At 39.7% G+C, this 13,188-nt stretch overlaps 1 protein-coding gene across 1 annotated transcript; it reads right to left on the reverse strand.

Moving 5' to 3' along the window:
- Positions 1-774: 774 nt before the first annotated feature.
- LOC124145868 (sentrin-specific protease 8-like) lies at positions 775-11,504 on the reverse strand. Its single transcript, XM_046515821.2, has 6 exons — positions 11,284-11,504; positions 7,406-7,494; positions 5,562-5,670; positions 4,165-4,280; positions 3,255-3,308; positions 775-1,577 (listed from the first exon to the last, which is right to left on the reverse strand). The coding sequence occupies exons 1-6, from the start codon at positions 11,403-11,405 to the stop codon at positions 1,408-1,410; spliced, it is 660 nt and encodes a 219-aa protein (XP_046371777.2). The 5' UTR covers positions 11,406-11,504; the 3' UTR covers positions 775-1,407.
- Positions 11,505-13,188: the final 1,684 nt, after the last annotated feature.

The raw sequence follows: 13,188 nt of genomic DNA on the forward strand, positions 1-13,188 counted from the left end.
CTATCATTAGCACATGTTACAAGCCCTTACAGACTCACTCATCATCGATGATCCAGTGTATTATACCTCCTTTCTATCATCATACATACCCTGGACCCATTTGTCACTGCCTGAATCAGGCTTGAATGAGATGACACTAATAATAGACGCCCTTAACACAGGAAAAAATCCTAAAGTGAGGAATCTTGTAGCTTTTCACCTTACCACTTTGGTGAAACCACATGCCTGAGTATGATCAAACCAAGGATCATAATTGGGCCTAATCTTGGTGCTCAAACCCAGATAGCAGATCCTGGCAACCATGGGAGACAACCCTGTACAGCAAATTATGGTACTTACAACAACAGATTACTCATGTGCCCCAAATCATCCATATATCACCGAAGGTAAGGGAAGGACTGACAATTGACAACATGCCATGGGAAATGTCTACATACAGTTCGTTTTTTTGTGAAACATATGTGTATTTTTGCGGGATATGTATTTCCATGTCTCCCCTGCCGTTCTACAAACGGAAACATTAAATGATCTTATCACAATCCTCTCACTTATCATCAGTTACTTTTGCAAATGATGTAAAATAGATGGTTTTTCTTCTTCAAAATTAATAACAAATGCAATTAATACTGAACATGTACTTTCATGGCTGTATATAGTAAAACAAGAAATTGGCTACATTGTGAAAATGTATCCACTTTTTTCAGTCTTTTTAACAACTAACACAGCTCATGATTAAGTACAAACTTCACACAGTAGGCCAGGCTTTTTTAATTTTTAGGATTACGGATTTTTCAGCCCAAAGTCCAGGGTTGGAGGAGGGGAAAATTTTCTAATGCAGAATGCCTCTGGCATACTTTATGAACATATTCTGTGCTCAAAAGACCGCCATTTGTGACATTAAAGCCTCTTGTAACAATAAAATTTCTACCACTTACAACACAGACAATTGTCAAGGGAGGCTATTTATGTTCGGCTTTGAGATCAACAAAGATCGATTATGTATCTCTTTACTAGTTTACAACGGTAAATTCATATGTTTTTGATTTAAAGGTGATCATAACAAATAAAATAACTGACTACGCAGCTATCGGCGGGGGGGAATGAAATGTGAATCTGATTTATTTTTTACATTTTCTCAAAAATTAGTGTTGGCAGGTCCGTAATCTGAAAAATATAAAACGCCTGGCCGTATAATACTTACGCCCATTTTCTGCAAAATATACAGTTATAATTAAATATAACAACTGTCTCAACATTCCAAACATAAATCCCTTGTCCCATAATGCAACTGTAGCTCCTGCTGGAAATGGCCAGTTTCAGGGTCAGTCATTGTTCGTTGTCATACAGCTTGACCTCAGCGACACTGAGGCGCCCCCAAATACTGATCCCTGCCTCTGTGTAGTGAGGTCAACTCCCAGGCTCTTTGGCAAGAGTAAGAATAAGATCCTTGATGCTTGTTCGTTTGTTGGATATGGAATTGACAGTCACAGCATCAGCTAGTGGGATGCCGGCAAACTCACAGAACTCCTTACAGAGGTGTTCGGACACTGAGATCACATACATTCCACAGTCATACCCTGTAAGAGAGCAAAAGAAATTAAGACATGATTTGAACTGTTGATATTCTATGTTGTATTAAAAGGTCCAAGCTTAATCATGTCATTCGTAAAAATGTTTTCAAGTCTTTTTAGTTTCTTATATGTTTTGTGGCTTATACCAATGACTAATTTGATCATAATTTCTGTTACAGTTTTATACGTGTGGACCAAAATAGATAATCCCTGCTTATTAATGAACTGAAAATATTATTTCCAAAGACGTGTTTTATAATAGGAATGAAGTTTAAGCTAAAGCAATACTGGTGTGTGACACTGCCCATATCAACAGGACCACCAAACAGTGAGTGAGTGAGTACGGTTTTACACCGCTTTTAGCAATATTCCAGCAATATCACGGCGGGGGACACCAGAAATGGGCTTCACACATTGTACCCATGTCGGGAATCGAACACGGGTGTTCGGCGTGACGAGCGAACGCTTTAACCACTAGGCTACCCGACCGAGCCGACCACCAAACAGGCACTATACTGTATGAAGCTCAGATTTAACCAATTATGACAATGGATGGTCTTTTGCAAAATATGTGTTAAGCTAGCCCAGATTATTAAAACTACAGTGATGAACAATCCATAAACATGATAAAAAGTATTTAATGCTTATATTTGCAGCAGTGTTACTGAATTGTGTAAGATTTGTATCAGATCTTTTACTCCGACACAATACCTGTGTGCTTGAGGACCTCAGTGGTGGATCCTGAGGAGTTCACCCCCCACCTTTTTTATATCTTTGTTGTTTAACGCCGCACTCAGCAATATTCCAGCTACACTGTATATGACGGTGGTCTGTAAATAATCAAGTCTGGACTAGACAATCCAGTGATTGACATCACAAACATCGATCCACGCAATTGGGATATGATGACATGCATCATCCAAGTCAGCAAGCCTGACCACCCGATCCCGTTAGTCGCCTTTTACGACAAGCATAGTCGCCTTTTAAGGAAGCATGGGTTGCTGAAGACCTATTCTACCCCGGATCTTCACTGGTCTTTTTACATCTGATGACATTTTGTATGTGCATTGCCTACTATAACATTTTGATTTGGTTATTAAAGTTAAACAATAATGGTTACATATAGTGTTTGTGATTTTGAAGGTAGGTTTTTGGGTGGAAAGCCCCCTGAAGTTTCAAATGGCCTGAGTGGACCCCTTTTTTAAATTCTGGATCTGCCTCTGGACCTGACAAACACTCCATTGGAGGTTGCGTCAGTTTAACCCTCAGCCATTTTTCACAGCACAATAAATAATTTTGGAGCCAATCAGATGACACGTTTTGAAAATGATTTCTTCAAAAACAAAACACAAATATTTCCAGCCTTGTGAGCATAGATGCCATGGCATCCAAAATCAGCTGGTTGTATAAGATATCCATAATAACATAAATACAATGCCTTTATTATTTCCATTTGAATCTGGCCATTTATGTTCATTTTCGAGATACAGGAATCAGATATGCTGCTCTGAAAGTTCTGTTCACTCGTAGTGAGAATTTAGAAGATTTGTTGCAGATTGGCTGATTAGAAAGTTCACCTGACTTGACCTTCTATGGAGAGTTTTTCAGATCTTGAAGCAGAGATCTCATCTAATGAGATAGTTGTTACCATGGTAACTAAAAGATGAAATATGTCACGTATACCATTCTGTTGTTGCGGACAATCCATTTCCACAAACTTCATCCTGCCGTAAGGAGCTGAAACAAGTTTAATATTTTACCAAAACCGATAAAGACTTGGATCAACAAACTCACTAACCATACTCATACAAACGGTGCCATCCAAAGTACAATCATACAGAGAAGCACAGAGAAAACAAAAATAACTTCTTTCTCATTGCCTTTTTAAAAACCTCACTGGATAGGGAGAGAGTATAATGTAACACATGTACCACATGTGGCATCTCCTTGGGCAAGTGACTTTGTTCGAAACGTGCCTCTGTTCACCGAGCAATGAATGGGTATCCAGTAGGATGAGATGGCAATGTGGTTGTTAACCTAGCGCCAAACAGGCAGCTTGGGTTGTATACTCCCCAGGGAGCTGAGAATGATTCTTGAGTGCACATTGATGCAGAGACTAGGTTACCATATTTTCTTGAGAATAGTGCGCACCCAAGTGCGCTACCCCCTCTAGCGGATTCAGTATTTTGGCAAAAAAAGGGCTGTTGAAATATGGGCAATATAAATAGCCTATTATTATTATTATTATTATTATTATTATTATCTCAGATACCAATATAAAGACCCATCAACTTTGCGTGAATCATGTGAAATTGAAGAACAAGTACCATGAAGCGATATGCTAATGGCAATGATCACACAAAAGCTGATGAGGCTGAATATATGAAATCAGGCATGTTGCTACAATTTATACCGTCAGAAAGAAGCCAAGTAAACATTAACTTTACTTGTGAATGGCGATTCTACGCATCAATAGCATCATATTAGGTTCTAAGTTTTACATGATCTCTCAGAGTGTGGCACCATATTTTCATGATGAAGCGATCCTTGCCCCCATCTGCTCAATCTGTTGACAGAACACTGCACTACTCACCATGCACATGAGGTTGCAGCCTGTAGGCCAGTTTTTTGGCAATGGCCTCGTTACTGTGACCGGCTGAATCGTAATGACGGAACTCCTGGGAGCTACGCACATACACAAGGAGACTCCTGAAACAGCGATAATTGTACATTCCCTTCCTTCTGTAAACATAAGCATCGCTAGGAGTGGTCAGGTGAGATGAAATGGGATTTAACGTCGCGTCCAAGATTATTGCACTTATATAGCAACATAAATGCACATGTGTTTGCTGCTTGTACTAGTCCGGACTATAGTAATTTATAGTGCTGGCAAACTGAGATACCATGAAACATGAAACATGAAAACCCCACTCGGACACAGTATACCGACTCCGAGCCGACCAGTCCTTGTTTTAGCCCTTATGCTAAGCGCCTGACAGGGTAACAAGTACCATCTTTTGACATCTTTTGGTATGAAGCGGCAGGGATTGAACCCAGGACCTTCCGCTCTCCGGGCAGACACTCTACCACTAGACTATGGAGGTGGTCCGTCAGGAGTAAATATAGTGGGTATAACAGAGCTTCAAACAGAACCTCAGTTTTATGATAGTGTGTCGCCTTTATACATGATAAGTTGGAGGAAAACCAGATGTGCCTGAGATCAAGATGTTTGGTGAAACCTACAACAATGGTGCAAGCCAACCAAAATCTTAACGGTTGGGTCTTAAAATCTTAAAGTCTGGGTTTTCAAACACACAACAAGATCCTGGCACATCTAAGGGATGCAACTGTGTACAGACAAGCAGTATTGATCCGGAACATTCTGGGATTAGAACCCAGTCTGGCAAAGCTAAGGGCTGCAGTTGTGCACAGATCAAGGATCTAAATCAGGACCCTGGGTTTAAAACCCAACCTGACAAGGTCAAGGGATGCAATTGTGGACAGACTAAGGATCTTAATCTTATCAGAACCGAACCTGGCACAGTAAACTGCACGACCTTAGGTTTAAAATTATAAAAGAATTGGTTCTCAGGAAATGACTTATGAAAATATAGTGCGGGCGGGCAGTGGTATTTTATTTTTTGGTATGTAACCAAATAAACAGATGTGTACTATCAACCTAGAAAAGGGCCTCCCTACATAAACAGGCATACACATTGTTGCCATGACCATAACAAACGATGTGCAGTAATGCAGTGCGCATGTAAAGGGAAGTAACTGTGTGCTATATTGGATCGAATTGTGTTTAAGTATTAGGATTTTGATATTTTAAAAAAAATGGAAATAGAAACGAAACATGCAGCAGACTTTTTAATGATGCGGGCTGTGCCTGAGAACCAAGACTATTATTTTTTTAGCCTCAGACTGGGTAAACCACTTTGTATCCCATACTGTATGCAGAAAGATGAATGTGTTGGTGTGCCCTCTTACCAGTGAGATCCTCCTACTTGATCACATGAGTTGTTGTCGTTGACAGCCAGAAAGACAAACTGTTTGGTTGGAAGGCCTAGAGGCTCTAGTAAAACAACAAGCTCTTCAACTGAAAACAACATGCGTTCATTATATACTGAACTGCAAAAGAAACATCAATTCATGAAAATTCTTCATGAACGTTTCCCATTGAAATATCAATGCATTTTTGGGAGGCATCTTGTTTTTGACATTAGCCTGCATCCACATTTAATGTTAACAGCCAAAGAGTGCCACAAATATGGATGTATGGGTCACCAAAATGCAGCTTAACAAACGACCATGGTAAAAAGTCCTGAATGCTTTTAAAAAAGAAATCAAAATACACTTGCGTTTCCCTGATAGATGCGACCCCAATACGTGAACCCAACATTCTTGTATTGACATTAGTGCCATGCCAAGACTTACGAAGTATTTAGAGAAACCAGGCTTCAGTACAACTGTATGCTGGCCAGACTGCACAAATGGATGCCAATACTTTTAATGTCCACGTCAGAACCATCTACAGATTATAGCAACAATACCAGGTCATCAACAGCAGCAGTCGTCCAAAAGCCTGGTTTCCTTGATTCTTCGTGAGTCACTTTGCTACCCCATTGCCCTAAACTTTCAAGTGTCTTTAGCAACAATTCCCTTCCTGATGGTAGTTCCTCTTAAAGTCTTATTTCACATCACATGAAGTATTCAGAAGCTTGGCTCCTCTTAAGCAAAGTGGAATAGGAAGCCAATGATACGCATAATAAGCCCCAACCTTGAACACAATTTAAGCACTCTGAATAACCAGGGAATACCCTGAGTAACCTGGGAATACCCTGAGTAACCTGGAAATACCCTGAATAACATGGGAATAGCCTGATTAACCTGGGAATACCCTGATTAACCTGGGAATACCCTGGGATAACCCTGAATAACCAGGGAATACCCTGGGATTACCCTGAATAACCAGGGAATACCCTGAGATTACCCTGAATAACCAGGGAATACCCTGGGATTACCCTGAATAAACAGGGAATATCCTGGGATTACCCTGAATAACCTGGGAATACCCTGAATAACATGGGAATGCCCTGAACATGGGAATAACCTGAATAACATGGGACTACCCTGAATAATATGGGAATACCCTGATTAACCTGGGAATACGATGAATAACATGGGAATAATCTGAATAACATAGGACTACCCTGAATAATATGGGAATACCCTGAATAACCTGGGAATACCCTGAATAACCTGGGAATGCCCTGAACATGGGAATAACCTGAATAACATGGGACTATCCTGAATAATATGGGAATACCCTGATTAACATGGGAATGCCCTGAATATCTTTGGAAAACCCTGAATAACAAGGGAATACCCTGAATAACCCTGGAATTTACTAGTAAGAACTCTTGAAGATTCGGGGTAGAAATGGTCTTCAGCAACCCATGTTTGCGGTAACAGGCGACTATGCTTGTCAAAAGAGGCGACTGAGGGGATCGGCTGGTCTGGCTCGCAGACATGGTTGATGCATGTCATCATATCCGACTTGCGTAGATCGATGCTCATGAAGTCAATCACTGGATTGAGTGGTCCAGACTTGATTACTTAAAGAATGCCATCCTATAGCTGGAATATTGCTGAGTGCGGCGTTAAACAGTAAACAAACTACAAGTAACATTACAAGAAATAACGAAAGAAAACTTTTCTTGCCTAAATGAAAGTTTGAAAGTGGTGCTTTAGATGGAAGGACTTCCGGACAACTAGGAATCGCTACAGGCATTGTGGGTATTGGCACAAGGTTAATGTGCCAACAATCTCACCTGGGGATAGTTTCAGTAGCTGTGTAAAAGATGGTGAGATGAAACAGAGGCGATCAGCAGAATGGTTGAACTGTTCTCTTTCAAAGTACCTGCAACAATGAATGGTATCACTTGATAAGAATGATAAGTGCATTGTCAATACCTCACAGGTTTGTATACACAACGTTCCTTTATCAGATGGGAATATAAAGTCTTATTGATGCATGGGGATTATTTTAGGAAGGAATAAAAAAGTGAGTATAGTTTTATGCCACATATTGCAATATTCCATCTATATTAGGGCGGAGACCATCAGAAATGGGCTTCACACATTGTACCCATGCCAACTGTGCGATGAGCGAACACTTTAACCAATAAGCTACCTCACTGCCCCTAGTCAAGCAATAAAAGGAGGCTGTTACATGTATAGAGCATTCTTTCCATTATGTATAAGCCACAGAAGTCTAAAGTGAGTTCTACTCTTTGCATGAATGTTATATGAACCCTACCACACTCTGGTTTCCCTCTCGCTGAGTTCATTGTTAAAAAAAGTGTGTGTGTGTGTGTGTGTGCGTGCGTGCGTGCGTGCGTGCGTGCGTATTGTTTAATGTTGCACTCATTCATAATGTTGCGCTAAATTCATTGTTAAAAAAAAGTGAGTGCGTGCACGTGCGCGTGTGTGCATGTGTATTGTTTAACGTTGCACTCATCAATATTCTAGCAATATGACAGCTGTCTGTAAGTGTCCGAGCCTGGACCAGACAACACCGTAGGGATACGGGATATGATATGTCATCAACCAAGTCACCAAGAATGACCACCCAAGCATCTTACAACCAGAAAAAGACAGCGACCTCAAAACGGTCACATGTATTTACGGGAGAATGACAAGCCTAGTGTAAACAAACCCATGAATCATTGATGACAGCAAATGGGATGATTTCTGAATGTGTTGTTCACTCCTTATATTTCTAATGCTATTTCATGCAATTTTAGTTTGACACATGCATCATTTTCTAAGCTTATAAATTCACTAGGAAAATGAGGAGTTGACTTGTTTGAACAGGTTTCTAACATTTCTCATTCATACATACGGGACCTGGTGACTATCATGATTATATTTTCTTAAGCCTTAATGATATCCATATCTTCAGATTTGATTTTTTTTTTAATGTGTGTAACACCACACTCTGCAATATTCCAGCTATATGATGATGGTCTGTAAATAATTGAGTCTAGACCAGACAACCTAGTGATTGACATCATGAGCATCGATCCACGCAATTGGGATATGATGAAATGCATCATCCAAGTCAGCGAGCCTGACCACCCGATCTTGTTAGCTGCCTCTTATGACAAAAATAGTTGCCTTTTATGGCAAGCATGGGTTGCTGAAGACCTATTCTAACCCGGATCTTCAACAGGTCCTGACTATTCAGAGTAATGGCTTCGTAATCGCAAACTAAGTGCAGCATGTAAATTCACTGTTTTCCATCAAGAGTTGCAAGACACGGCAAGAATCCAAGAATCAATATGAGTGTAGTAAATAAAGCCATCTTAAAGTTGATAGGATCAGAGTTGCGTATTAATACACACAATAAATCCCTATAACGCAATTAACTTATGGACAAATATAAGATAGCTACACGATAAATTGCAAAGAACAACGAAGAACGAGGCATGGTTCATTTCATGATAAAACATTGTTCTATCATGACATCATTTCTGGGGATTTGACCTACTCATGGTTTATTTTCCCTGCAGTGTATTATTGTATAATGTATGATAAACAACTCCCCCTTATTGTTTATTTTTTAAATATGCATGAGAAATATACAACAAACATCAGTATGATCACTGGGTGATTACCCAATCTCCCCTTTTCAGCTTGCATATCTGTACTGGTCACCCACAAATTATCGTTAACTTTATCGTGTTATTCCTGAAATATTCCATGTACAAAGCTGACTGTACCAATCACTTTGATTTTTGTGAAACTAAGACCAAACTTGCTTATTTCTGTCTAGTAGATTTCTGTTATAACGTTATAACTCTACTGAAGTGAATAATGGAAAAAGGAGCTATGTCTTGCATTTTGTAACTTAGACATATATCTGAATACATTACATCTTTCATTCTTTGTATGACGTTTCAGAACTACTTCTTGTTCCTTCAGCAGGTGAATGCAAGCAAGTGCATAGAGTTGATAAAAATGTTTATCATATAATGGGTAGGTTTCTCGGCAGGATAAAGCCAACGGATAAAAACGACATCCGTTGGGGTCATATGTGGACAGAGATGCAAATATCAAAGGTCAAGTGGGGACTACTTTCACGGTTTATAAACAAACATGGCGTAGTCCTTGTCATTCGGCGATCGAGTCAAAATTAACAATCGGGAATCTGGATAAACTACAGGGATAATTGCTATCATTATCAAAAGAACAGTCTAAAATACTGAAAATCAGTGTCTAACTGTGACGTAGCTAAGGCATTTTATAAGTTTTGGCAACTTTGGAGATATAAATTTCGAAACAATTTTGCGAGGGCACTAGGCCTAGCCAAGCAGGATTAGTAGCCACATCAGTGTTTGTAGACCTCTGCGGCTTGAAACCTTTTCCACAAATTAAAATAGTTTGATTTGGCCGAAATATGTTTAACTTGTTACCTTGTTTCGTTATGTCACTGTGTGTAAATCTGACTACACTTCTTAACGTTATGACAGGACAGACCGACAACACGTCTGAACATGTCCGTGACGTCTCATAGACTAGGGTTAGAGTAGCTTCCCTTTGACGAAGGGCAGTTACTCAAGCAGACAGACCGATTATTGCCGGGAAAGGCAATTAAAGACAATTGTCGTTTTGCGTATGTGTTGCTTCACCACTGTATAAGAAACAGATTTCAGTTGGAACTATATTGACCACTGTCACTGTCCGACTGACACATCACTTCCCTGTGACGTAATAAATATTAATGCGCGCATTCCTGGAAAACTTGCAATGTTTCGGTAATGTTTGTGAGAGAGGGAAAGAGATTTTAAAGCACAGAATTAAAGAATGACATTATATGATAAAGAGGTTATCATGCTTGTGTGTTTGGGGATGGTAAAAATCCTACATTAGGAATAAACACAATATCTTTAGCTCGCCAAGGCTCACTAAATACAATATTTTTTCCTAATGCAGGATATTTACCATCCCCAAACACACTCGCGTGATAACCTCTATATATAAATCATGATATGTTTACATAACACGAGGTGGCGTGAATGTACAAAAATAACACTATAAGGACGAATCCGATGAGATAGGATTGATGTACAAGATAACATTATAATGCTCTTGTAAGTTTATGTGATATGTGGCACACTTGAGCATCCCATTTTGATAACTGCCCAAACTGATATGGTGTGTTCTATGACCCAGATACTTGACCTAAGAGTGACCCACTTTCCTGTGTAAACGTTCATTTTACAAGTGCATTTACTCAAATATGCACGTGTATGATGCCAACGTAATGCATGTGCCACACGGGTGACATTTCGACGTCTCTGACACGTAGCAACATTATTCATGACAACTCGTGTGTGATTCTTTTACACCCTGAGTTTGCAATATGCAAATGTCTCGACTCGACAGAGCCGAACAGTGGATAGTGTAACCTTTAACCGAATGTCACGGTCAGTGCTATAGCAAATCAACACGACATATTTGTTTCAAAACGATAGCTTTCCATAAACAACCGTCACTGCATCACGATTCCGATATATTGACGATTTATTCCCCTGTGAATGTTTGTTTACGATTGAGAAAAGAAGTTGTAAAATTATCTACCAACTGCCCGTCATGTTTACGCTTCTAAGTCAGGATTTATCAATGCTCTGAGGTTAATACTTACTCAAAACAAAAGCCTATGAGCTTGTCATTTAGCCAACCTGGGTCTTCTAGCAGTCGGAGGTCTCCTTGTCGGATGAGACTATCATTAAAACTAAGAACTATCGCATCTTCGTCCTCGGCCATGGTCACACTACATACGTGACATCACTTCCGTTTAGTGCCCAGCCCCCGTAAGTCATCCAATCGAAGACACCGATGCCCTCGTGCCTCCAAATTTACTTGGTGTTATTGAGCTTGAATGAACGACCCCGAGAAAGGTCACTGACACCACGAGTGTGTAGCGTAAATGAAACGCCTTATGTGCATTGTTTACAAAATAAAAACAATATTGCATCATCTTCGTATGCACTTGCATCATCATTTGATGCAGGTGCATATTGCTTTTGGTAATTATTAATCAAACATTAACCCACTAAACTACTACAATAAACATATGTAAAGCACAAAATCAGTAGCGCTCTTACTGATATATCAATAGCTGAAAATACAATATTATGTAACGAACTCAGTGTGTTTTTTTCTGTGATTATTATCATGTATATGGTTTAAATAAAAAAAAAATTAATTCAAAATTAGATTTTGTTCAAGACAATTTTTTTAAATATTTTAAATAGGTGCATTTGTTTGCTGGCCAGTGTAACTGAATTGATCCATTTATCAAGAAGGATGCAAAATACTTACATCGGGCTTACCCGCACCCAGGTAGTAGTGCCAACAGCCCTGTTTTAAGCAAGCATAACACTTACCGTATTTGATGTAATAAGCGCCCACGGCGATATCTATTAATATATAGGCTAGTGAACAATCCCAATTAGCACCCCTTCTGATTGATCAATGTACACAAGACTAATTTATTTGCGTCTAATACGCACTCGTGTGTTATATGCACCCTTAATAATGGGCAATTAAATTCTGGAAAAATATATCTGTCGTACATAAACATTTCAGGCTGTCAGCATAAACCACGAAATTTATCTTTCAACTCTGTTTTTTTCACCAAAATAATATTCTAATAAGAGCCCCCTATTTCTAATTTCGAGAGCGCCCTAGGTGCTTATTACGTTGAATATGGTAATATCTCTTGGCATCCAGTTAAGAGCTCTTGAGTAATATCAGTGTACATAGCTGGAACAAATAAATTAAACTGGGATTTTATATGGAATGCATGCACTGTGTGTGATAGGACTGGGACAGTCCAAAATAGTTTACTACCAGGGTGCCCGACCCCCGACTCTACCCGGGACCCCGCTGTACAAGATGTGGTTTGGTACAAGATGTAAAATTGGGAACTCTGGGAAAAACTATTTCGATACAGGTAAAAAAACCCATACCATGCATACAAGGAAGTTGACTGAAGCTTCATGTCTACTCAAACTTATACAAGTCAGAAGGAATGTGTGCAGATCAGAAAAAGCGAAAATAAGCTACCTGTAGTGTAACCATGGAGTTATGTTGATATTGTCATTAAACAGTATGAGTAACCCTGGGTCCGGGTAGTCCTATGGGTACCCGGGTCCTACTCAATACCCAGCCAGCCCCACAACCCACTGCTGTCCCAGCCCTAGTGTGTGTCTACACGAACTACCATATTCGACGTATTATATTTGCTGATATATTGGCTAGTGAACAATCCCAATAAGCACTCCTTCCGATTGATCAATGTGCACAAGACTTACTTATTTGCGTATAATACGCACTCGTGTGTACCCACTGGAGATGCTTGTTTTTGTTGTCTAACGCTGCAGTCAGCAATATTGCACCTTTCCGACAGTAGCCTGTAAATAATTGAGTCTGGACCAGACAATCCTGTGGCTGATATTGTGAACGATCCACATCGTCGGGGTACGCTGACATGCAATTATCTTAGTCATGGAGTCAATTTGGTCACCTCTTACGACCATGCAGC

The sequence above is a fragment of the Haliotis rufescens genome, unplaced genomic scaffold (genome assembly GCF_023055435.1).
Source record: "Haliotis rufescens isolate VD_foot unplaced genomic scaffold, xgHalRufe1.0.p SCAF_45, whole genome shotgun sequence".
NCBI classification, from domain to species: Eukaryota; Metazoa; Mollusca; class Gastropoda; order Lepetellida; family Haliotidae; genus Haliotis; species Haliotis rufescens.

What these genes read in the sequence shown, in the direction of transcription:
- LOC124145868 (XM_046515821.2), bottom strand. Translation starts at nt 11,405, where the DNA reads ATGGCCGAGGACGAAGATGCGATAGTTCTTAGTTTTAATGATAGTCTC. An exon ending in CTCATAGGCTTTTGTTTTGA is followed by an intron (nt 7,495 to 11,283) that starts GTAAGTATTAAC and finishes TCATTGTTGCAG; the next exon opens with GTACTTTGAAAGAGAACAGT. An exon ending in TTGTCCGCAACAACAGAATG is followed by an intron (nt 1,578 to 3,254) that starts GTATACGTGACA and finishes GCTCTCTTACAG; the next exon opens with GGTATGACTGTGGAATGTAT.